Here is a 24,084-nt window from a genome sequence, read left to right on the forward strand (position 1 = left end):
AAAGAATCATCTGAAATGAATGTTAGTCTTCCAGGCTTCAAGATAACAGCCGGTTATTAAACATGTCCCTTTCATTGAATTAGGAAAAATATAACATATATTAGCCCTCTAAAACCTCTATCATGCTTACTTACGCACACAGGATGGAAGTTGACCAGACCAGTTGTGATCTTGCTGACAAATCCGTACCGAAGAGCCAATGAGTCGAAAGCCAGGATTGCACTGATATACCACAGTGTCTCTGTAGCCATAATTTTCTCCAATTACTTGACCATTGACAATAAGATCAGGAATTCCACAGTGGCCAGCTAAAATAAGGTATTAAAACAATGATAACTGCAAATTGCAGCACCACTTTTATTTTCACCTAAACATTATTTGCTATAGTTTTCAAAGGGGCACAGAAATCCACCTTTGGTTGAATCACAACTAAATGCATGCATAAAGACACACAAAGTTACTGCCAATACTGCAAGTTTAGGTCAAAGAGTACACCTGTGTCTGTGTATCAACAGACTTTAGAGACCCTATGTTCTCAATGAAACTGAATAATTAATATATTGGAGCTCATCCCTTCTCATTTCATTTTATTTAGTGTTTTGACTTAAAATGGAAACTCCTCCAAATTGTTCCTACTGTTCCATTCCACACCCTGGAAATCTCATATTCATACCTTGGGCATACTCCTGGACTTGGTCCTGTGTCTACATGCTCAGGTTTCAGGGGGTACCAGGAATGTGTTTGCCTAGTTAAAGCTATTTCTTCTGCCCTCAACCTTTTCTAGTATTATTGTCTTTACTAATGAGTCATGTTTTCCTATGATGTGGCCAAAGTATGACAACTTCAGTTTGGTTATCTTGGCTTCCAGGGACTGTTCAGGCTTGATCTGTTCAAGGACCCATTTATTTGTCTTTTTGGCTATCCACAGTATCCTCAGCACACTTTTCCAGCACCACATCTTCTTATCTGCTTTCTTCACTGTTCAGCTCTCAGCTCCCAGTGCTCTCAGTCAAAAGTCCAAGGTAACCATGCATACTATGGATACATTACAACATCTGGACTGTTTTTAGGTTAATAGTGCAATATACTAAAAGAGGAATATCATGTTTGGCTATCATTAAATAAATGTCAAAACAAATGATGATGGTATAGAGTTTTCATTTGAAATCAGTAATATATAAACTGTGGAAGTGAAAAGATATATTTCAGAAAAGGGAAGGCTGTTTAGACACCTCTCATTTACAGACATTTCCATCACCAAGGAAACTACCCTTTTACCTGCCTATCCAGAAGAATGGCTGGTTCATTATGTCATGAAAAAGAAGGTACAGGAACAAAATTTTAAACAATGTAAATAGGAGTAGTATTGCAGATAATTGGTAACTATTTAGTCCCATCATGTCTTGTTTAATTCTCTTCCGTCTCAATTATTTGAAGCAGATTTCTTTCGTTGTCTTGGCCTTTTTCTTTTTCTATGTGATGAAAAAGGGCTTAGCGTGTCCCTTTGATACTGTCAAAATATGAGAACACCCACTACTATAAAAATGTTCTGCACGCCATACATTTATGGCACCTCTTGTTGTTAATCATCTTTTGAAGCTTTTCATTTTTCAGAACAATCGGACTCAAGGGGGGAAAAATCATTCTCAGCGTTTGAAACCCCTCTATCTGAAAAGCTTAAAAGAGTTAGTCAACATTTGCTCAATTTAAATCATAATCATTATTTATTATTTCTTTGTTAGGCAATACATTTCAATGTGTTTCTTTTTTACAATTACATTTTCCCACAAAAGGTTTTACCAAGCAGATTTTTTTTCCTGTATTCTAGGAAAGATTTTGCCACGTAGCAACTGCATGGCTTTGAAAGTACTAAAACAGTCATTCATTTCTTATTTTTAACTCTGATATATACTGACATATGTTTTTCATTAGCAGAATGTTCAATATTATAATTTTTCTCTCAACAAATTAAATGTGGACGAGTAGCTATGCTAGTCTATCACAGCAAACCACAGTTAAAAAACACATTATAGTATTTTAAAATCATGCTTCTTAATTCAATTGGCACAAAACAGAAAAAATGGAGAGAAGGCAGCCCTAAGCCAAGGCAGATGAGGGCTGAGCACCTCCTCTCAAATGTTCAGACAAAAATGGCTCACCAAAATTCCTCTATAGCTGAGTCTCCCAAGGATTTATCAATGAATAGTAAATGACCAAGCACCAACAAAATTAAGACCATATTGTCACTGAGCCCCAGAGTAAGGCTACATACAATCTACCCTGTGCATACTTATTATGGAATAAGTTCTACTGAACACATGGGGCAGACTTCTAAACAGATACTGCAGTTGTAAGAGTTCATAGTCAAGGCCAGCTGTATCAAAATGGAAGAGGAGAACTAATTTGTGCTTTCTTGACAAGTCCCTCAGCGATGACTTGACTGTAGAATTCATATCAGCAGGACGTAACAGCAACTGCAGCCTCTGTCTTCCCCAGCAACTCATATAGAGAGCCATATAACATCTGATACCAGAAGCAACATATAGCCATCCTTGTGGCCATTTATGGCTCTATCTTCCATTAATTTAACAATTCCCCTTTTAAAGCTGTCCAAACTGAGTACTATACTACAGCTTGAGGCAATGAATTCCACAGATTCAAACCCTCACTTGGGTTGGCCTTCCGGATGAGGGCCGGCCAAGGAGGAACCCAAAGTATGGATTGCCCTTGGGGCTCAGGTGTTTTCGCCCTTTTGGAAGCTGGAGAATTGGTCTTGGAGCAGACCATCCGCCAGCTACACAAGGTTCTCCCCCCTGGGCTTGCAGTTCTCAAGAAATAAAGTTAAATAGGTTGAATTTTAATAAAGTTGCCCATTTTATAACCCAGTTCTCTGTCTCTGGTCTCGTTATTTAATGAGTTGGTCAGCAAGAGGTTTTCCCTTGCTACCTGAGCTGTATATTTACCACTATTTAAGATCCTTTTCTTGCCATCTCAGATCCCATCAGTCTATATGTAAAGCTGTGACTTTTTGCCCCAAGAGACATCACTTTATATTTGTTTCCACTGAATTTTAATTTTTCATTTCAAAACTCGTTCATGCACTTTGGAGACACCCATTTGGAACTCTTTGTTTTGCTCTCACGACCTTCTATAATTTATTTTCATCAGCAAACTGCTAACTTTTAGTTCCACATTTTGAATCACAACATTCATCAAGCTTGGATGTAATATATGTTTCGCATATGTTTTCTCTTGAGAATATTCTGTCTGCAATCGGTACATACAAATGTAACTCAAGTATTTTATACATAAGATAATATACTTGAGAAGAAAGTAATTTTAAATAATGTTGAAATGCGTATTATTGCAGGCAACCTGATATCACAGTAATACAAGAAATACCAGTTGACAACTATTATTATCATGTCTTATTGTATGTAGGTCAGACATAATTTATTTAGTTTCATTTAAAAAGTCTGGCATATTTATATGCTTCCATTTTAATTTCTATATCTATGAAAAAATGTACCAAAAAGATACATTAAAAGATAGAACCGAAATGTCATCTTCTTAGCCAAGTTTAAATGTCAAACAAATTCATTTGTGATCTATAGCAAAGAAACAATCCAAACTTCTGTCTGTGTTATTATTCCTTACTCTGTCCCCCCATCCCATAGACTAATGATTCCCCAGGAAGCAGAAACATTCATTTTTGTATAATTATCAAACAGTTGTGACCTTTTTCCTAGCAAGCCCATAACTGTTTATTGCAAGACTTCAGTACAACTAGTTTCTGTCTGTAAAATAGTTCCTTGAAGGTTTGTTTTTTGATTCAGTGTATCTTTTAAAATCCAAATGTAAATAAATACAACTATTTACTCTAACTGTAAGAATATGTCTTAGGTTCCTGTGTTCAAAGAATTCCTTTGGCAAACAGGAAGAAAGAAAAACATAGTAAGTTTGTTCAGAATGTGTGCATTTTGAACATGGAGAAAATAAAGGGTTTTGATTCTCTCTTCCACAAGAATATCGGCTTCATTCACACAAATCTTGTACATGGACATCGGTAGACCTTGTCTGTACAGAGCCAATTCAATTTATGGAAGTTGGTGATTGATCAATAGACACAACGCTAGATCTATGTACATACTTCAAATCAGCACAAATTTTACTAAGTGGAAAGGGTTAGTTTCTGTAAAATATTTGCATAACAATTATTGCAAAGTCCACAGAAGACTAATTATGGTCCAAAACACACTGCAGAAATAATCCAGTTTGAGACTGCATTAACGTCCCTGGCTCAGTGCTAGAGAATCCTGGGAACTGTAGTTGATTGTGGCACCAGAGCTCTCTGACAGAGAAGGCTAAATGCAGTCCCAGAATTCCCTAGCACTGAGCCAGGGGAGTTAAAACAGTCTCAAACTGGATTATTTCTGCAGTGTGTTTTGCACACAATTCCTATTTGACTTCTGATGTAAAGTCATCACATGAACCCAGAACAGAATATATTTAACCTTTATTATTTTGCATATACAGTATCTACTTTTTCCAAAGAGCAGAAGGGTGGCTTAGTGGTTAAGATGCCAATTCTGATTATTGTAAGGTTAGAAGATTGGCAATTTGAGGCCCAAGTGCTGCATGATGGGGTGAGCTCCCCTCACTAGTCTCAGCTTCTGCCAAACTAAAAATCTGGAACCATCCAAATGCAAGTAGATAAATAGCTACCATTTCAGTGGGAAGGTAGCAGTTGTGAGACTTTGGAAATACTCTGACCAAAAATCCACAACAAATTTCAGGTAATACAGAAAATTTATTGAAGAACTTGGAAGTAAGTATTCTTGCCACGTCTTTGTCGAAACTGAGGGCCCCAAATAGAGTCAGAACCTTAAAATTTCCCAAACCCCTCCCTTTGAGTTGGTACCCTACTCTTCTGCCTTTGATGTAGAATCCCTCCCTTTGATCTGTAGGAGGAAAGGAAGGGGGGGTTGATCGTTTGGTTCCCGACTCTTCTACCAAGTAGAGATCTAAGGCTGTATACAGGGTTGGTTTCAGATTCCCAACAACCCCTCATAAACTGCCTAACTGCCATGCCCTACGTGACCATCCGGCTTATTCCCCATGTCGGCATCCCCCCCTATTCTCAACGTTACTGTCTGTCTATCTATCTATCTATCTATCTATCTATCTATCTATCTATCTATCCGTCCCTCTGTCTGTCTGTCTATCTATCTATCTATCTATCTATCTATCTATCTATCTATCTATCTATCTATCTATCCATCCATCCATCCATCCATCCATCCACATGGCAGAATACACCCTGAATGCTTGACTGAAGGTGGATTCTGACAGCAGTGTTCTGTGCAGTCATACTGGCCACATCACCATGGAGTCATCTTCAGACAATGGTGGATCTTTGGCTTAGTAATGGAAATGAGCACCACCCCGTAGAGTTGGTAACAACTAGACATTCATGTCAAGAGAAAACCTATACCTTTACCAATGCCACAAGGCTCTGAAGCTAGAACAGATTCTTCATAAATCGTATATACTGAAGTTCATAATCATATGCAAGGGGTGTGCACATATGTTCTTCATCTATTTTTATCTATAGGGCCATAACTAGACAAAAATCTCAGGGGAATTCATAAGCACAGTGCACTTCATTGGTTCTAGGCACTCTCATGTATTTGAGTAGATCAACAACAGTGTGCTCTTCAAAAATGTTTTAGAAGACAGGAGTATGTCCCCTAGCTTTGTCTCATAAAGTAGTAGGGCTTGTCACATAGCTTTAAAACCATTTCCTTGCCAGGAGACAAATGCTCTACCAGAAGGTAAACAGCTCACTGATTAGATACACGACAGCTTTAAGCAACCTGGAAGGTCACTGCTTGGTTGTGGCTTATGTCAGTCTTCAAAACCCATGGGTCAACCTATAATGAATTCAGATCCTTCAATTTGCCTTGATCCAAATGCAAACAATTAGATCTATATGCATGCACCCAATATTTGTATAGTTTTTGATATAGGCAATGGAGAATTTCATTACACATGTGCAATGTTCTCTTTATAGAAGCAGCTGTTCTTCATCAAGCTTTTGATGGCATTAAATGGAAGCAGTAACACCATGTATTATTAAAAAGGAACTCTTTCAAAAACTAAGTACTAGTTTTCTATGCCATCTGTCACTTCTGTCACTTTTTCTTTGAGTAATCTGCACATGCTGCCTTGCAAAATGATACTGAAAATAACCACAGTTGAAAAATGGTTCAAGTACTACTTGAAAAATGCAAACTTTGGGAAGGTGAAGCTATTAGTACAGTTCTTCGAGTTTTAATGCATGGGCTATTAAAATCAGTCTCTGATGTACTATAAGTCCCATCATTTAAATACAGGAACAACTAATACAGTGTCTTTTATTAATCAGTGTTATGCCCATAATTACCCTTATATTTCATAAATCCCATTGAAGCCAATAAGATTTGGATGCAAACTGCATATGCAGCATACATGTTAAAATATAATGCATAGAATTTCTTCTCCAGTGCAACAAAAATCAATATTGGAGCAAAACATGGACACTCAAATTCACATTTTTCTAGATAAAGAAGTGATAAATATAGAGATGATAGAAAAAACCAATTACTTCCTCACCTAAGCACCTTGTTTCAGTTCCACTCCATAGTCCAGAAGACAGACATTCCCTGACTGCTGATCCCACCAACATGAATCCCAAATCACAAGTAAAGATAGCAGTCGAGCCATATGTAATCTGAGTTCCAATTTTGTTTCCATTTGGTGGAATTGGAAGTTCTCCACAGGAAATAACTTTAAAAAAATTAAAGCAAGAAGAAATACATTTTACAGACCACCCACATTAAAACATTCAGTAGCCATGGCAATGAAAATGATTGATCAACTAAGGGTGATATAGACTGAAATCTGCTTGCAAATTTATGTTAATCCAAAGAATATGACATTAGAATAATTTGCATGAGACTGACAGAAAAATATTTCAATAAAATTTACAACTACATAAATATGTAATGGTATTCCCCTCTTTATATTTATGATAAACCTCTCTCCTGGACTAGTAACGTGCATTAAGATGCTTCTGAAAATGGTGCAGAAACTGGAAATGGTAAATGATAATCAATATATAGACAGTCAATATGGTTTGTTTTAGACTTTTAAGCTTTTGGCCTTATAGCTTAATAATCACCATGCTGATTTCATAGAAACTACTACAAAGTAGCAACTTTGAGTAATACCAAAATATGTGGGGTAAAAACTTTCAGATACCTGGCTATAGAAAATATTGTGTTTTTGTTCTATGGTTTCAAATTGTCTGGACTTACATTAATGCTGTCATAGAATTTTCTTGGTTTATTCAGAGGAGATATATTGTTGCTTTCCTCTAAGGATGTGTGTGACTTGGGTTTCCATTACTGTGAGAGATATTGATCCAAAAGACATTGCAGAAACAATCCAGTTTGAGACTGCTTTAACTGCCCTGGCTCAGTGCTAAGGAACCCTGGAAACTAGTTTTGTGAGATACTTAACCTTCTCTGTCAGAAAGCTCTTGTGCCAGATGAAACTAGATGAAGTCTCAAACTGGATTATTTCTGTGGTGTGCTTTGGACCATTACTGTATAAGTTGGAGACAGAGTAGTGGAAGATCAATTACTTGGCCTTCTGTGGTATCATAGGAATAGTTATATGCATGGGACCACATTATTAAAACAATGAGAATGAAGACCTAGGATAAGGAGAATACTCACTTTGGCAATATGGTCTCTCATTTCTCCAACTCCATGTTCCATTGGCAAGACATTCAATAGACTCTGGTCCCAATCCATGGTACCCAGGATCACAGCTGAAGACAACTTTTGTTTTATATTCATAATGAGATCCATTCACTATCCGCCATCTCCCATGTTCCAAGGTGAATGAATTGATACTTGGGCATGTAACAACTTAAAAGAGAATAGGGTAAAGAAGGAGGGTCAAAGTGTCAGTATTAGAGTTTCATAAAGGGGCAAAAAGGAAGAATTTGTTTTAAATTAGAATGACTTCACATGTCAAAGCTATAGCATGCTCAGAGCTCATACGCTAAACCATCTCACAATAATTTATAGACTAGTTGATCTGGATTATAGCTTTATTTCAGTTCAGTAAGAATATTTAGTATTTCATTTCTTCCTTGGGGATTTAGGATGGGATCCACATTTATTTTACTGCTCAAAGTAATTATTCGGTTTTAAATATTTTGAACTTTTCTACTCATTTTGTTGGATATATAATTATTAAAACAACATTTTTGATTGCTGCTTCTGGATATCATCATCAATACCTTCTTATAAATTGAGAATTCCTATTTTAATTTTCCATCTAGCAACTGTCTCACCTACAAGAATAGAAAGTATTCTGGACAATGATCGATTCTTCAGAATATGATCACGTTATTAAAGTTTACCAGAGCCAATGTTCTTAATACTGTATTTTAGCTTCATGACAGAAAAGAAGATCACAATGAAACAACCTAGTGGTAACACTTTGGAATCACTGTCATGTTTGCTCTCATAATTGTTATATTCTATTAAGTGCTGTCCTATTTTTAACATAGCAGCAAAGCTGAAAAGATGGAGACAGATTTAATTAACCAATGTTCCACTTACATTTATTTAAAAAGCTGTCCATGATTCAGTTTTTTAGTACAACACAAGCTTTTTAAATTAAAGGCTTCATCCTCAACATGAGCTACCTACTTAATTACCTCTATGTTGTTGTCCCACACTTAAAGAGTCTCACAGCTTCTGCTGTTTTCTCATGAACCCAGTTCTGAAACATATGGTTAAAGTTATCCCCAAAGATCTCTTGGTCCCTTCAGCCATAATTTCCTATTTTAATTCACAAGTAGCTATTTCACTTAATGTAATCTGTTTTCCTATACATCATGGCACATGATAGTGTGATTCTCTGAACTGAGAAAATTGTGTTTTAAAATCTATCTGGTTGTGAATTGATTAGGTGACTTTAGATGTTGGGGTACCTCTCTTAACAGTCTGATCTTGTCCATACCTATGTAGAATTAAGCCCTATTGAATTCATCTGAAGTTACTCTCAGATAGCCTGGTATAAAAATAAGATATTAAGGGGAAAGGGGAAGCATGATGACCTGTTTCTGAAGATTCTCAGAAAGGGAAAAAATGTAGAACATTGAAAGAATGTTACTGACAAAAGAGTATAAAATAGGTTGGCAAACAATACTTAAGTCCTAAAGTTCATTTTGTATGCCCATTAAGAGTTTCCTTTGACAGATAACCTTTACATTTACAGATGATTCAGTGAGCAGGATTAGTTTCAACTGTACAAAATATTTTTCAACATTTTAATAGTTAAGCATCCAAATATAAATACCCCCCAAATAACTGTAAATTTAGATGATGATAAGAAAATAGTGTAAACACTTGTAATAAGAAAAAACCATTCTAAACTACCTTACCTACACAACGAGGTGTTTTGTTATGGTTGCTCCAGGTGCCATCTGGTTGGCAGGCAGCAGTAGTAAGCTCCTTGGATGATAGCCTGTATCCATCATTGCAAAAATAAGTAACCCTGGTCCCCACTAAATAATCTGTTGTCAATATCCCACCATACACTGGAGCTTTGGGAATCCCACAAGAGATAGCTGAGGATATAAAACAGAGAAAACGCAGCTTCTTGAATGGATCCTTCCATAAGGCTCTGCAAGAGGGGAGAGGAATAACTAGGGGAATCCACTGGTGCACAAGTAATTTCCCATTACACAGTTGCCAAGCCTGCTGCTAAAGTCCCAGGCATTTGGGAAACAAGTAGCTTTACTTCTTCATTTGGTTTGGAGGTGGTGGGAAGAAGGAAATGAGTGAGCTGCAAGCCCTGCAGGCACAGGGTAGAGATGGAAAGATTTCTTCAATTATTATATATGTGTGTGTATTATGGAAAACATGTTTTTTGAGTACTGAGAAATCCTGAGAAGATTCCTGGCCTGAGGAGAATCTTCACAGTTTGGGGCTGGCTCTGTGCAATATCCACATATGGTTGTTTTTCAGAGGAAATGGCATTCCCTTCCAGGAAATTATATTTCTAGACAGAAATACTGTAATTGCAACATTTCACACAAAATGTGAATAGCTTGATTTGCACTGAAAACAGCATTTTCTTCACCAAAAACAACTTTTTATGAACCAGAAATAAAAATTATGCACAAAAAATTATGCCTCATGTGCAAAAATGCTGGTTTTTATGCAAAACACCCATGTGCAAATTTTGTTCAGAATAAGTACTGAAATGTGAATAGGTTTGGAAAACTTCATGGTTTTCAAAGTCTTCATCACACTGAGGAGAAAATTGCTATAATTGCTCATTGTTTTCTTTGAGACGAAAACCAGTGACAAATTATATTTTCAACACAGGGAATAACCACTTGTCTGTCTTCACCACCATTGCTGTTTTGCTTTACAAATCCCGTCAACATACCAACTTTTTATTGGTTTTGCTGAGCAGTGCATGGGACGTTGCATTTGCAAGGAATATGAAGCTGCTGAGCAATGAGAAGACTGGGGAAGTGAACCAGCCATGGCACCAGGAATGAACACTAGTGCCACTGCCTCTGCTGCCATCATCACCATTCTCTTCCTGCCATGATTGGTAGGGTTTGAAGATTTGGCCACCACTAAAGAGGAGGATGAAGGGCAGTTGTAATCCTTAGTGGTAGTTTGCCACGACTGACAGTAAATAACAACCAAAGCAAGCAGCACAGTGGGTCAGACAGGGAAACTGAGACATTTTAAAACCCACTGAGAAAGCAGGAATACAAAGGGTTAATTATGGCTCATTGGTGGCACTAAGAGCAAATACAAATGTTTTCAAATCCATCTTTTTCAAACCCACTCCTGAGCCAAAACTGACTTGTATTTTAGATGGTGATTGCGATTAGCAACCTCTGCCCTACCTACCTGGATTTCTACTGTTCTTTTATCAAGCATTTTTGAGCTTTTCATTTGTGTTCCAACTGAGCAAATTGTTTATAAGCTTTCCAGCAGATAATATGTCATCATTTCTTTGTTCTCTACAGGCCATGAAATACACTTAATACTAAATAAATGTTCAATCATGGTGCTAGCCATAGCAGTAGATATCCTCATTGCTTTAGTAATTTAAGAACAGTAGCAGATCCAAAACATGGAGCATGGCAAGCTATATTGAAGATCCTTGTATAATTTTCCCTTTTGCACATTGCTTGCTTTAACTTGTTTTAATAAAGCTATTGTGCCCTTTCATCGATCTCATAACCATGTCACATTCTACTTCCTCCCCTGGTTAGCCTAGGAATATTTGCTTGGAATTGTTTCATGCTATATATTTTCTCAGAACAGTTTTTCAGTATTCTGCTGTCAAAAGTGCTATTTGTTTCTGGAAAAATAAATGAACTGCTGTGCCAGACTACACAGAAAAGTGTAAATTGAACACCGAGGGCAATATATTCTATATAGCCATCTTTCAGGTTTTTTTATTATTATTTTGCATACTAATCAGTGAAAATACAGCGATTTGCAGTGCTGAAAAGAAAGAAAGGGGAATCTTTGGGGTTGGCTGTACACATTGTGTTTTCTTGCTTTCTTTCAATGTTTGCTGCAAACACTGGCTTAAACATTTATCTCTTTGTTTAATCAGCATGAAGCTATTACATCTATTCTGGAGGAGAATGCTGAAACATGGGATAGGATCATGCTAGCCATCAGTTTAAAATAAGGTAGCACAACTTCTAAGTACAGCCTCCTGACAGCAGTCATTCAGCCTATTATGGTGGTCTGCCATGGAACAGACCCCTGCAACATTATAATGCAGGTTTCCTAGTCTATTTGGTGCACCACTATTTGAGCAAGCCTAGGTAAAACATCATAGCAAAATAAATAAAATTACCATATATGTGTGGGAGAAGTGAGCAGACACAGGCAGGGCTCAGAAAACATATATATGTCAGAAAGGCAAGAGTTAACGTGCAGTATTAACTTATCAAAAAAGAGTAACGATACCTTTCTCTGAGTAGAGTGGTGACAGGCAAGAGCTTAGTCCATCCCACCTTCCCAGTGGAACCTAAAAGAAGCACTAATGTTTTCTTTACCCTTGATACTCTTTTGAGGGGAAGCCAAAAAGAGCCACTGCTATTTTCCCACCCAGGGATTCGAAAAGGTGAGAAACAGCATCATGGTGGAAAGAGTAGAAGGAATTGGTGTTTCTTTTAGGTTCTCCTGAGATGGACTAAGTGCTCGCCTTTGGCCATTCTACTCAGAGAATAGACTGGGGTGTGTGTGTGTGTGTGTGTGTATGTGAGTTAAGGTACAGTACTTCCATTGACCCATAGGCGCTTTACAGAGCAACCAAAAAGGGTGCTCTGTCGGCGCCCGTGATTGCTGCGCCAGGGAACCACAGCAGACAAACCGTGCGGTTCCCCGGCGCAGCAAAAAGAGCCCACAAAAAGTGGGTTCTTTTTGTGGTGTGGAAATGATGCCACAAGGCGCCAATGGCACACTTGCGTCGTCATTTCCACACCGCGATGTGCAGACGCTAATCATCTGCGACGTCAAAATGGCAGCACCCATGTGTATAAGGCGCCGCCATTTTGTATGTGCTTGGCACTTACTAGGGTTAGGGGCATCCGGAAAGGACACCCCTTCCTAACCCTAGTATGTGCCGAGCACGTACTTTTTGGTGGTGTGTAACCCGCCATAGATAAATCAACCCAGGTCTCTTGAGTCAATTGCATTTACATAATTCTAGACTATAAAACCTTATAAAGTAGTTATGTAAGAAAGTTTTCAAATAGGCCAAGATGGGAAAAGTTTTTCTAGAACTTTTAAATATTTATAGAAATTAAGGCACCACTACAGGGAGGCTTTTCACATTAATTTTATTTCACAATACATAAAGGGATTCCTCATCTCAGAAGCCCTGTACTTCATAGCAAAGCTTTATTCCCTAACACTACTTATGAGAAATTAGCATAGGGGAATTCAAGACCACATCACTCCAAAGGTCAAGAGGAACACAGTTGCAGGCTTGCATAGAAATAGAAAAACACTTAGGTGGCATTTCTGTAATAGAGGTTTCCACTCAGCTACATCTAAGATGTTAGTTTGAATAGTAAACCCATTTTAATAAATTTTGTTACATCAAATGTCAAGTGTTTCTTTTTCTTTTTAAGAAAAAAGCACACAAAAATATTAGCTGTTGTTAACAAATACAAACCAAAGCACCTTTTCAGTCCCCAAGGGAGCTTCTATTAAACTGCAGATTAAAAACTGACTTTACATGATTTTTATACATCCTGTAGCACCTAGCCAAGGTTTTAGAAATTTGCAAGTTAATTTTAAGATATATTTTGTAATTATTTTACTCTGTATACTGCATAATTTTCACAAATATGGGTCAGTACATACAGGTATGAAAAGTTGGCTTCTAGCCAGCTTGGGAATATCACATATTCACAACACATGCCCCCAAGATACCTGGAAGCAAGCTTCACACCACCCAGCTGCCCACATGGCAGTTGGCTTCAGGGTGCTCCGGCGGCACAATGTTTGCCTGTCAGATGCCACAGGAGTGCTGTAAAGCTGCAGCTGGGCAGGAAAAGCCAGGTTTTGAGAGCTCAAAAGGAGCTGTGTTTGGCAAAAAGGTGGATTGGGGTTGTGGTGTGCAGTTGCTGCAGCCTGAATCCAGCTTTCACAGGGGTGGCTTCAAGCCACTCCTTTGGGGCAGTCTGTTTCACTTGCAAGTCATCATTCTCACCCTTTCTGGACTACAAAACATATAGCAATCAAATGAATATAATTTTAAAACCTGAAGTGTGTAGCTGAATCATATCCAGGAGTAGACATTGCAAAATCATGTGATGCATTTGAAGCTCAACTTTTTTTGAGGCACAACAATCTTTAGGTAAATCAGGAACAAAAGCGGGTGACTCTTTTAGAAACATAAAATGCAACAAGAATCCATGTATTAAATGGCACAGGAATGAGGGGGAGGATAACTAAACAAGATTCTCTAAAATAACAGTTTATATTTATATTCTAAGCATTCTGTGTGTGTGTGTGTGTGTGTGTGTGTGTGTGTGTGTGTGTGTGTGTGTGAAGATTATCTACTGCTACTTTGGAAGGGGGGAGAATGGGGTCTAAGTTAGAAACACTGCAAATAAGCATCTTGGCAAAAGCCTCATGAAGTGGCCATGATGAGCATTTCTGAAAAAGACATTTAAAATGGAAGAATGACTGACAAAGTCCTATCCACAAATGGTGGTGGGAATCAAAGAAGGGCCTAAATAATGTTTAGACATGTTTTAGGTGGCTCTGCAAGGAATTAGTCCACATGAATTTTGAAGCTGCAGAATTACTGAACCTAATACGACTTAATTTCTAACTGGGCACATATAGGTTTTCATTAACAAAATTAATAACCAGCACTTTCCATTGTATTTTGAAATGAAACGGAAAACCAGTGTAGCTATCCAAGAACTACAAAGATATACCTAAGTCTGTATCTTAGTCCCCACTAACACCAATTAGTGATCAAGGTGCTGCACTTTGTATTTAGTGCAGTGAATAACATTATCAGTAGAATAAAATAAAATGGCGATTTGCACCTCATGCAGAGAGTATCAATCCAAATTTGTAAAAAAAAGTGTTTACCTTGACATGCTGGGACAGGTACATCCCATGCATAGTATCCATTGGGAGACTTCCTGCACACAGCAGTGCTTTTTCCAATTAGCCGAAATCCTCGGTCACAAGCCCAGCGAACCACACTGTTGAGCTGCCCACCTGTCTGACTGACAATGAACCCATGAGGAGGTGACTCTGGAGTACTGCAGTACAGGGCTTTAAAAAACAAACAAAAAATAAAGAATGCATAGGATTTCATCTTGCACACAACATTATTTAAAAGCAAACATTTGCAGTACTTGGTGCTCAGAACTGTTTAGCAGCAGGGGTGGATTGGAAAAGCTACCAAGCAAAGAAATATCAAGTTAATTCTATCACTGGTAAAATGACAAAGCTCATGGTGTAGTACAAATGCCTTTGTAGTTTTATAGAGATAGAGTATAAAATGGAGTAAAGCAATTGTGTCTTGCTTATCCTAATGAAAAAGATAACCATGATCTGTTGTCAGTCAGTAGGATTTACCAATATTTGTAATTACCAGTTCAATGGGTCTACCTCAGTTGGGATTAACAAAACAACATCTAGCAATGTGCTTGTACTGTGCATAATTGGATTCCCTTTTGAAATAAAGACCATCTTACTGCTCAAGTTAGGACCTAGTCATTCATTTATTTTCTTCATGCACAGTGTTTGTGAACCCTATTTCTTTGCATCTGATAAAATTTGCATGTGTTAATTACAAATGTAATTTATTTACACTGTGTCAACATCTAAGTTCAACATTCTGTCTGAAGATTCTGCACATTGTAATTGATACTTGTTTTAACATGTATCCAAGATAATTAATATTAGTAGGAAGATCAAGAAAGATGACACAGATCACTTTCTGGATAGAGGGAATACAAATGCAGCTGGCATGAGGTAGAGGACAGGAAGAATTACAAAACATGTTGAAAGCATGGGAATTACTGCATAATATTACAGTTTGAAAAAAGGAGGCCTTGCATGGTTTATACTCTTATTCTCACTTGACGGAGTTGTGCATGGATATAGACTTCTGCTTATAAAACTGACAGTTACTTTCATTATGTCTTTTTAGAGAAGAAAATGGATTTTGTACCCTGTAAAGGGATCTTGGAAGATAATCCAGATTGTTAATTTTACTATAAAACTTTATTTTTGGAATAGATCACAAGATAGTACTACAGCTATGAATTAAAGATGGGCTGGAGTGGGAAAGCTGTGCTTTCTTTGGCCTGTTACAGACTGCCAAAATAAAGCTGCTTCGGGTCTCTTTGGAGGTATGCTGTTTAAATGATGCATGGGTCCTAAGGGTCCAGAGGTCGCGCCAAAGCCACACTCCATTCCTAAGCACTGGAGTGCAGCTTTGGTGCAGCTTCTGGATTCTTAGGGTGCGTGCATCATTTAAACAGCATACCTCCAAAGAGACCCAAAGCAGCTTTATTTTGGCAGTCTGTAACAGGCCTTTGTTTCTTTCTTTCTGCTCAACAGCATGACATATGGATTCCTTTTAAATAATGCTTTTGTTTTGTTTTTTAATAATGGATTTTCAGAAAAACTGATAAGAGGAGGTTTCCTGACCTGTCTGATTTCATGTTCACAAGGGCATAGTGACCATGAAGTAAATGACTAGTTAAAGGACTCTAAAGTGTACAGACAGCACTTGCTATAGGCTTAAGTAAACCCTCTTAATCATGTAACCTACAGATTTTCAAACATATTGGGACTTTTATTAAAAAAAAAAAAGGATTTGAGGTAAAACAAGGATAATATCCATCCAAAGTCTGGGACTGTCTGAATTTATCTAAACTCTTCATAAAACTCACAATAACATCCATGTGAAAGGTCAGTTATAACTTTTCTAAATGAGGATCTGTCCTATCTATAACCTCAGATCACTGGCCTAGCAAGACCTTAAATTGCCATTTAAATATTTGTGAGATACAAAGCAAATCTGCATATTTCCTATGAGATGAGACATCTCAGTAAATTTGTGAAAATCCAGAATATTTCTGTAAATGTGGCATTCTTCAGGGGTGTACTCAAATCTAGGAAATAAAGAGGTAACGGGGGCCATCTTTGCATATAATGCAATAGGTGGCCTACAGGCTGCTGTGAGGTACTTTGGCTGTGGATATTCTCAGGGTAGTGGAACAGAATCCTGGTTGACTAGATATTTTCACCAACAGAGCAGTAACTTAGTTGTACTTTAATATAGATAGTTTAGAATATCCTTGAACCCCTTTTCGTCAATTTGTAATCCTGTTTGTCAAGCTCACCTAGAATTTAGTTTCTTGGTTTTTCTGAAGGGTAGTAAAGCAGAATATTTTTTCACATACCTATATATCTTATCCTGAAACCTTTCTTGTTTGTGCCATGGTCTGCTGACCATCGGAGAAACACTTCATGGCCAGTACTAGTTATGTTTAGCGTTGAGGAGTAATCTCCACTTAGAGAAATTAGCAATGGACTGTGACTATTTGGTCCTTGAAATCAGGGAAGGAGGTAGAGAGAAGAAAAAGGAAAGACTAAAATTAGAGGTATACTCAAGGTGTCTCCAGAAGAGATATCAAAAGGTTAAAATACATCATAGCCACAAACTACATACAGCAAATGGCATTTTACATAATGAATTAATGTAATCAGTGGCAGTATAACCCATATGCAAAATACAATATACTGATTGGAAATAAATGTATCACCCAAGGTTGAATATACTATAGTTACCATCAAACACCTCAAGTATATCAAATTCCTTTTCTGTCTGGAAGAATTCAAAATAAAGACTGATATTGTAACCCTTTTCCACAGTAATGGTCCATGCACACATTTGGAGGTTTGGATAACTATCCGGATAGCCAGGGCTCATTATCACTCCAGTTGAATCCAGGCGCAGTTCATTTGCAGGACATAGTACTGCAAAGTAAAGAAATTGTGTTATAAAAATTCAGAAAACTGGAAATATACAGGATAGCATTTTTAATTTTTGGATATCCTATATGCATCAATACCTTTCCTTCTATGAATGTAAAATATAAATAACAAGTAATGTAGGGAATTTGTAAATGCATTGCAGTTTTTGTATTTGATTTCTTCCCTTTGTCCTATGTGAAACATTTGAAATATTCCTTACACAGTACAAATGATTATGCATTAACACATAAAAGATCTCTAACTCTTCCCTATATTTGCCCAAAATGAAACAAGTTTTGCTAAAACCTTGTTTCTTGCAAATCAAATACAGAATGTGGCTTTCTTGAACTATCTGGGTACTTTTTGTGTAGCTAGTGGAGTTGAAATTTCATTGCCTGGATTTCATTACTCTTTGGCTGCTTCTGCACTGCAGATATAATCCAACTTGACATCACTTTAATGCTCATGGTTCAATGCTATGGAATTCAGGGATCAGTAGTTTTCTGAGCTCACATGAGCAAAGGGAAGAATGACCTCTGCTTGCATTGATCATCCTCATGGACAAGAATAAAAACATCTTGACAAAATGGAGGCCTGTGACTCTCAAGATCCTGATTTTTCCTTCTCCTATGTGATTTTTAACACCTTTCCCTGGTGAAGAAGCCAATGAAGTTTTGAAAGCTTGCATGATATACTTTGTACATCTTTGGTTAGCCAAATTAAAAAAAAAAGGTGTTTATGGATTTTAGATGTTACCGTATTCATTTGATTTCTACTTCAACGATAACCAATTATACTATAAAGATTATAACATAGAATAGTAGTCTAATGCATCATAGAAGCAATGTTATGGCTGCATAGTCCTAAGGTTTCAAACTCTCATATATATATATATATATATATATATATATATAAATTGCTGACAGTTTTTTGTCAGCAATTTCCAATATGTCAATGAGGCTGCAAAACACACTTAAAGCTCATTTCAGAACCTCTACCTCTGCAGATGGAAAGTTGTTATAAGGTTTTGCATCTGCATTAGAATGAACAGAGTTTAAACTTTGTGAAATTAATAATCCTTTATTAGAGAATTTTGTGACTGAGTTTATACCAACTGAGTTTATATGAAATAATGGCATGGTTTAGCAGGGACATTCCCTCCACACACTTTGGAACTATTGATATCTACAATATTAAATTTAATTAAGCCCTCATAAATAATGGGTTAACAGAAAAAAGGTGTATGTTAGGTTAAATAAAAATCTGGATTTGTTTAAGGATTTCATAATGCTTCAGTATTTCAGTCTTTTGGTCTTCAACCACTGAACAGGAAAAATATTAACTGTTAGATTTGACACATTTCATTATAATCTCCGAACTCTCTGAAATTTCAAGAAATTTTACCATGATGAACATGTTCTATACTGTTTTGTGACTCTGTGGAAAACTGAACCTTAAGAACTTCCTTTCTAATCTGGAAATTCAATTGACAAGGTGGCCTAAAGTTACTCATGTAGCTTGATTGATTTGATTATTTTTATAAGGAATATTTTATAAAACAAGTGGCCCATAGGAAGCATTAGAGAGGTCTTGCTGATTAACCTTCTCTTTTTCAGTGACTGGTTACAGGCAGATTCTGATTTTGGGAAGGGAATGAGATGAAATTATATCCTTTACTTGCTATAAGCAAGTTATGAAAATTATGCATGGACAATATGACTGGAATGCCACACATTAACCGTGTATGCTGTCCTAAATACTTAGTGGGCAGAAAATCAATATACAAATTTTATAAATAAGTTAATGTTTCATGTTGCTAAGAAACTAGGTTAAAAATGAGGGAACACCTGATTCAGATTCCACTTCAGCCATTGAATCAACAGACTTGGTCAAAACATTTCCTCATATTTAAATCTTAGGTCTTTAATATATAGATCATAATACTGACCAACTTTACAAGATTGTTGTAAATGTTATAATAAAATAATATATGCAAAATATTTTTTTAATTCTACATTTTTATTCAAAGTGCTCTGAATGTTGGGTTAGGGTTTGATTCCCTACTCAGCCATGGAAACCCACTGGGTAGCCTGTGACAAGTTATACTCTCTTAGCTTCAGAGGAAGGCAATGACAGATGCCCTTTGAACAAATATGGCCAAGAAAACTACATAATAGGTTTGCTGTATGGTCACCATAAGTTGAAGTGGCTTGAAAGTGCACAACAATAACAACAACAAAGATTTATATCAATGCTAAGTAATAAATATGTATCCGCTGTAAGCAAATACAAACTTTGAAAACATATCACAACACGTGAGTAATATCAATAGGGTGTATATATAAAAACACAGAAAACCTTGACAAGCAGGAGGTGCTCCATCCATCTGTAGTCTCTCTCCCAGTCTACATGTCAGAATCTCATTACCAACTAACGTAAAGCCTGGTAGACACTGGTACCTTATTATGTCCCCTATTTGATTAAAAACAAACAAACAAACAAACAAACAAACAAACAAACTTGTAGTTAAACAACAATTAGTTTGTACTTTTGGCATTGACAGTAGCATTGATTAATGAAGTATCCTTCCCATGATATATAATGTGTAAATGGCCAGTAGCGCACCAGCTTTTATTAGAAAGAAGAAATGTTGTGGCAAATGAGCAGCCACATTTATCATTTCCTGCCAGCAATGCTATTAGTGTGACTCACACAATTTGGAAGGGTGCTACTTTGCAGGGAAAGGCAGCAAGCTGGTGTAGTCTGAAAGCGCCTTATTTTGTAGTTGTCATGGCAGTAATTAACAGCCATCAAGCGTCTTTATACCTGCTTTCCTTCTTCAGCATAATATATATAGAGTTTAGATAATGGAATTAAAACTACAGGGCAAAATTCAAAAACAAATTTCAAAATACATCTCATTTTTTTTAAAAAAACAACAACAACAACCTACTTATATGCAGTACTCAATAAATCTTACAACAAATCATAGACTTATAGACATAAGAGACCTCCAAGGCCATCAAGTCTGACCTAACCCCATGCCATGCAGGAACATACAATCAAAGCATCCCCAACAAATGGCCATCCAGCCTCTGTTTAAAAACCCCCAAAGAAGGAGTCTCCACTACTCTCTGAGGCAGCATGTTCCACTGTTGAATGGCTCTTACTGTCAGGAAGTTCTTCCTAATGTTGAGGTGAAATCTCTTTTCCTGCAGTTTTAATCTTTGCCTTAAATTATTTTGGACATGACACAGGTCACAGTTTTTGTGGTACTACATTTTCTTATGTATCGGAAAGTTTTCCTTATGGGGCTTGGCTTTTTATCATCAAGTCCAGAAAGGGCACAGTCTTAAGCAGCTATATATGTAGCAATAGCAGATGTATACATATGCAGTTAATGAGGGTTTAAAGTTTTTACAGCAGGTGATCATCCGGCTGAACAAGCAAACCAGTTTTTTTTAAAAAAATAAAATAAAATGGCCTTGCCCATTCAGCCTGGTAATTAGCTTCAATAAAATCTTTTAGATTGCCCTTGCCTGCATTCACAGATTTTCCTCATCTGCACAAATTGTTACCTAAGAACACAGCCAAACTGCCTTGGCCAGATGATGGGGGCCACAGAGTGCAGAAGGTTTCACAGCTATAGTCAACTGAAGGACCATAAAGCTAATCAAAATTGCTATCAATCTCAATATATTGGAAATAGGGCTGGTCATCTTGGATATATTTAGTTGGGTCCCAGAATGTGCTCTTTTGTGTCAGGGAAGGGGTGATTTTTTTGTTTGTTTTAGTTAGATCAGTTTTGAAAAGTTGACTTTATTTCTCTTTGTACTATCCAAAACAAAAATGTGACTTTTTCTTATGCAAGTCAATTCAAGTAATTATAAAATAAATACACTTTTTAAAAAATATAGTGGGTTCGATCTAATCTGTTATGGTAAACAGAATGACTACACTCAGAGGAACACTACAGGACTCTGTAGAATGTGAGAGTGTGAGAACATAGATATGGGCACAAGAAAAGTAATGTAGATTTTCCACAAAGTATCAATCTTCCCAATACATAAGCTGTTATTCCTTCTCCATTGCTTAAATAACTTGCTGGATATGGTATTGGGGGTGGGGGGCCAACAGCAGTATGTTTCAGTAAGGTTCTGCCACAAAGGGTTGCTATAGGAAATGTTTCTTTTCAGAGGTTCAGTTACTTCCCCTGTCAACCTTCAGAGTACACGTGGATTGCTGGAGTGGACACAGTCATGCTTACTTCATTACAGACACATTGTACTTCTGTCCCCGGAAATATTCTCTTCTAGAGACATTTCACAGCTTCTCAGCGCAAACTAAAAATAACCTATCTGACTATGTGCCTTTCTACTGCTTATCTATCTATTCCACTGCATTTCCCTTCCTGTATGGTTTTCAGTACTTGTCTGGCCATTTTAATCTATCCTACCATCCCAGCCCACATTATCTTTTCCATTGCTTTTCTTTTTGGTGAATGTTTTGTACGACTAAGTTACCATTGCGTTAATTTTTGGGGTGGGTGGGAAGAGTCCCCTTGCATTCTTATCTTTACAATTTTTCTTACTCTGCCAACCTACTCAGAGTTTTCACTCAAGAACATGGGGAAACTCAAATCAATGCTAGAAGAAATGATTTTAAATTGTTTTCTCATTAATTATTTCAAGGATGATAATTTTGGTACCAAAATTAAATCACTCTCTTGTTTTAACAGAGAGACACTGATGTAGATTGAAAGTATTTTCCCTTCATGAATTTGTAGGAAGGAATAACCAATAAGCCTCATCTCTTATATTGCCATTCAAAATGACAGAGATTATTCTACTCTGTATATTTAGCAAATTTCATAAAAATAAAGCCCAGAAGACAGGGAAGGCTTTCCAAAGACAGCAAAAAATTCATTATTGGACCATAATGTCCATGAATTTTAATAGTTACCCTTCATCCAGGCAGCTGCTACAAAAACCAAACCCATCCAACAGTCACGGTTTCCATTTTTCTAAATGTTTGATTATCCAGATATTTTTAAATTTTCCAGAAACTTGAATTAAATTGTAGACTTATTTCTAAGTTTTCACTTCACTCATACTAATAAGAATTTAAAACATCAGAGTGGTGCCCATTCAACAATTTTATTTTGGGGAGCAAATGCATGTTATTTTTGTTTAGACTGACTTTACCTATTTCAAATTCATCATCCTCAGTCAGGATTTCAGCATTTGGCACAGCAGGTGGTGCCTGACAGACTCGGAGTTGATATGCTGTGAAATGTAGGAGAAACATTATGATTAATATGTGGTAGTATTTTATAAGATAACAAGAAACAGAAAGTCATAATTCAGAGGTGTTTGGAAGGTTAAGGTAACAGAAATTATTTTTTCAGAGTTTCCATTTTCATGTCATTTATTTTTTAAAATATTAAGGGTAATCTCTCAATTATTACATACAGGCATGCTTAGCTAATATGGTGGGTTAAGTAAATATTGTCTTAAAGCAAATCATAGCCTTTCCTCTCACTTGTCAGTATATATAAAAGTCTAAAAACACACTTAAACTATCATGTGTCTAGTGTATAATAGTGCTAGGCTATTTAGTGCCTTTGAAAGATGCAAAAGCATAGTTAAAAAATAAATTGGCAGCATACAATACTGAGACATCACATGCACACATGTTGTAAGCAGACTGAGCACAAAATTTTGCTGTATTGTATAATTGAAAACTGTCATATTAGTGAAGTGAATAAGTGAAATGGGTAAGGCATACAGCTACTAAAGAGCTTAATTCAGTCTTATACTGCTTTAAGAACAGCATTAGATTAATGTGAAACAATTAATTTATTCTGCAGCACTCAGGCCACATTTGGAATACAGTTTAGGTCCCATATATTAAGTATGGCCTGAGACAGACAAGCTAAAAGTGCCATGCTGCCGCTGATACTAAGGTTCCAGAGTGCATGCTCCAGAACCCTAGAATGTGCAGGCGGCTGCCTAATGGTGGCCTCCCGTCCACAGGGAGCTGCCATCTTGACATAAGTGCCGTGCAACATATAAATGTTGCTGTGCATTGCTTACATCACAAGTGCATCCTAAAAATAACCCGTTTTTTCCAGGTTCTTTTTGGGGCGGAGGGATGCCGGGCAGTTTGGCTGCTCCAGCATCCCTTCACAGCCAAGCAGACTGCCATCAGCCTGCCCTTTTGAGAAGGTCTGTTCCAGACCCAAATTAACAAATTCGATTATGAAGATTTCCATACCTGGCTCAAATGTGGCTAAAATATCCCTGAAACATCCTTAAAAGGTGGAGGAAGTGTGCATATCTGGAAGCCAGGCACACTTCCTCAATCATCAGGGAAACATCGCTCCATCCTTTGCGTCCCTGAATTGTCCCAGAGGAGTGGATTTCCTATGAACGCAAACTTTGTGTTCATT

The 24,084-nt window shown here is 37.0% G+C and overlaps 1 protein-coding gene across 3 annotated transcripts in view; it reads right to left on the bottom strand.

Annotated features, from left to right (window-relative positions):
• The window catches only part of LOC149317584 (CUB and sushi domain-containing protein 3), a 796,080-nt gene that overhangs the window by 72,194 nt on the left and 699,802 nt on the right, over positions 1–24,084 (bottom strand). For all 3 annotated transcript variants that reach the window (XM_089517858.1, XM_089517859.1, XM_089517857.1), the window contains 9 exons: positions 22,838–22,918; positions 19,992–20,105; positions 17,448–17,636; positions 17,060–17,206; positions 14,727–14,915; positions 9,506–9,691; positions 7,782–7,976; positions 6,655–6,828; positions 135–308 (listed from right to left, as the gene is read on the bottom strand). In XM_089517858.1, the coding sequence (XP_089373984.1) occupies positions 135–308; positions 6,655–6,828; positions 7,782–7,976; positions 9,506–9,691; positions 14,727–14,915; positions 17,060–17,206; positions 17,448–17,636; positions 19,992–20,105; positions 22,838–22,918 (1,449 nt within the window). The remainder of the gene's footprint in view (positions 1–134; positions 309–6,654; positions 6,829–7,781; positions 7,977–9,505; positions 9,692–14,726; positions 14,916–17,059; positions 17,207–17,447; positions 17,637–19,991; positions 20,106–22,837; positions 22,919–24,084) is intronic.

The sequence above is a fragment of the Sceloporus occidentalis genome, unplaced genomic scaffold, assembly GCF_023333645.1.
Source record: "Sceloporus occidentalis isolate IW3139 unplaced genomic scaffold, rSceOcc1.0.p SCAF_3, whole genome shotgun sequence".
Lineage (NCBI taxonomy): Eukaryota > Metazoa > Chordata > Lepidosauria > Squamata > Phrynosomatidae > Sceloporus > Sceloporus occidentalis.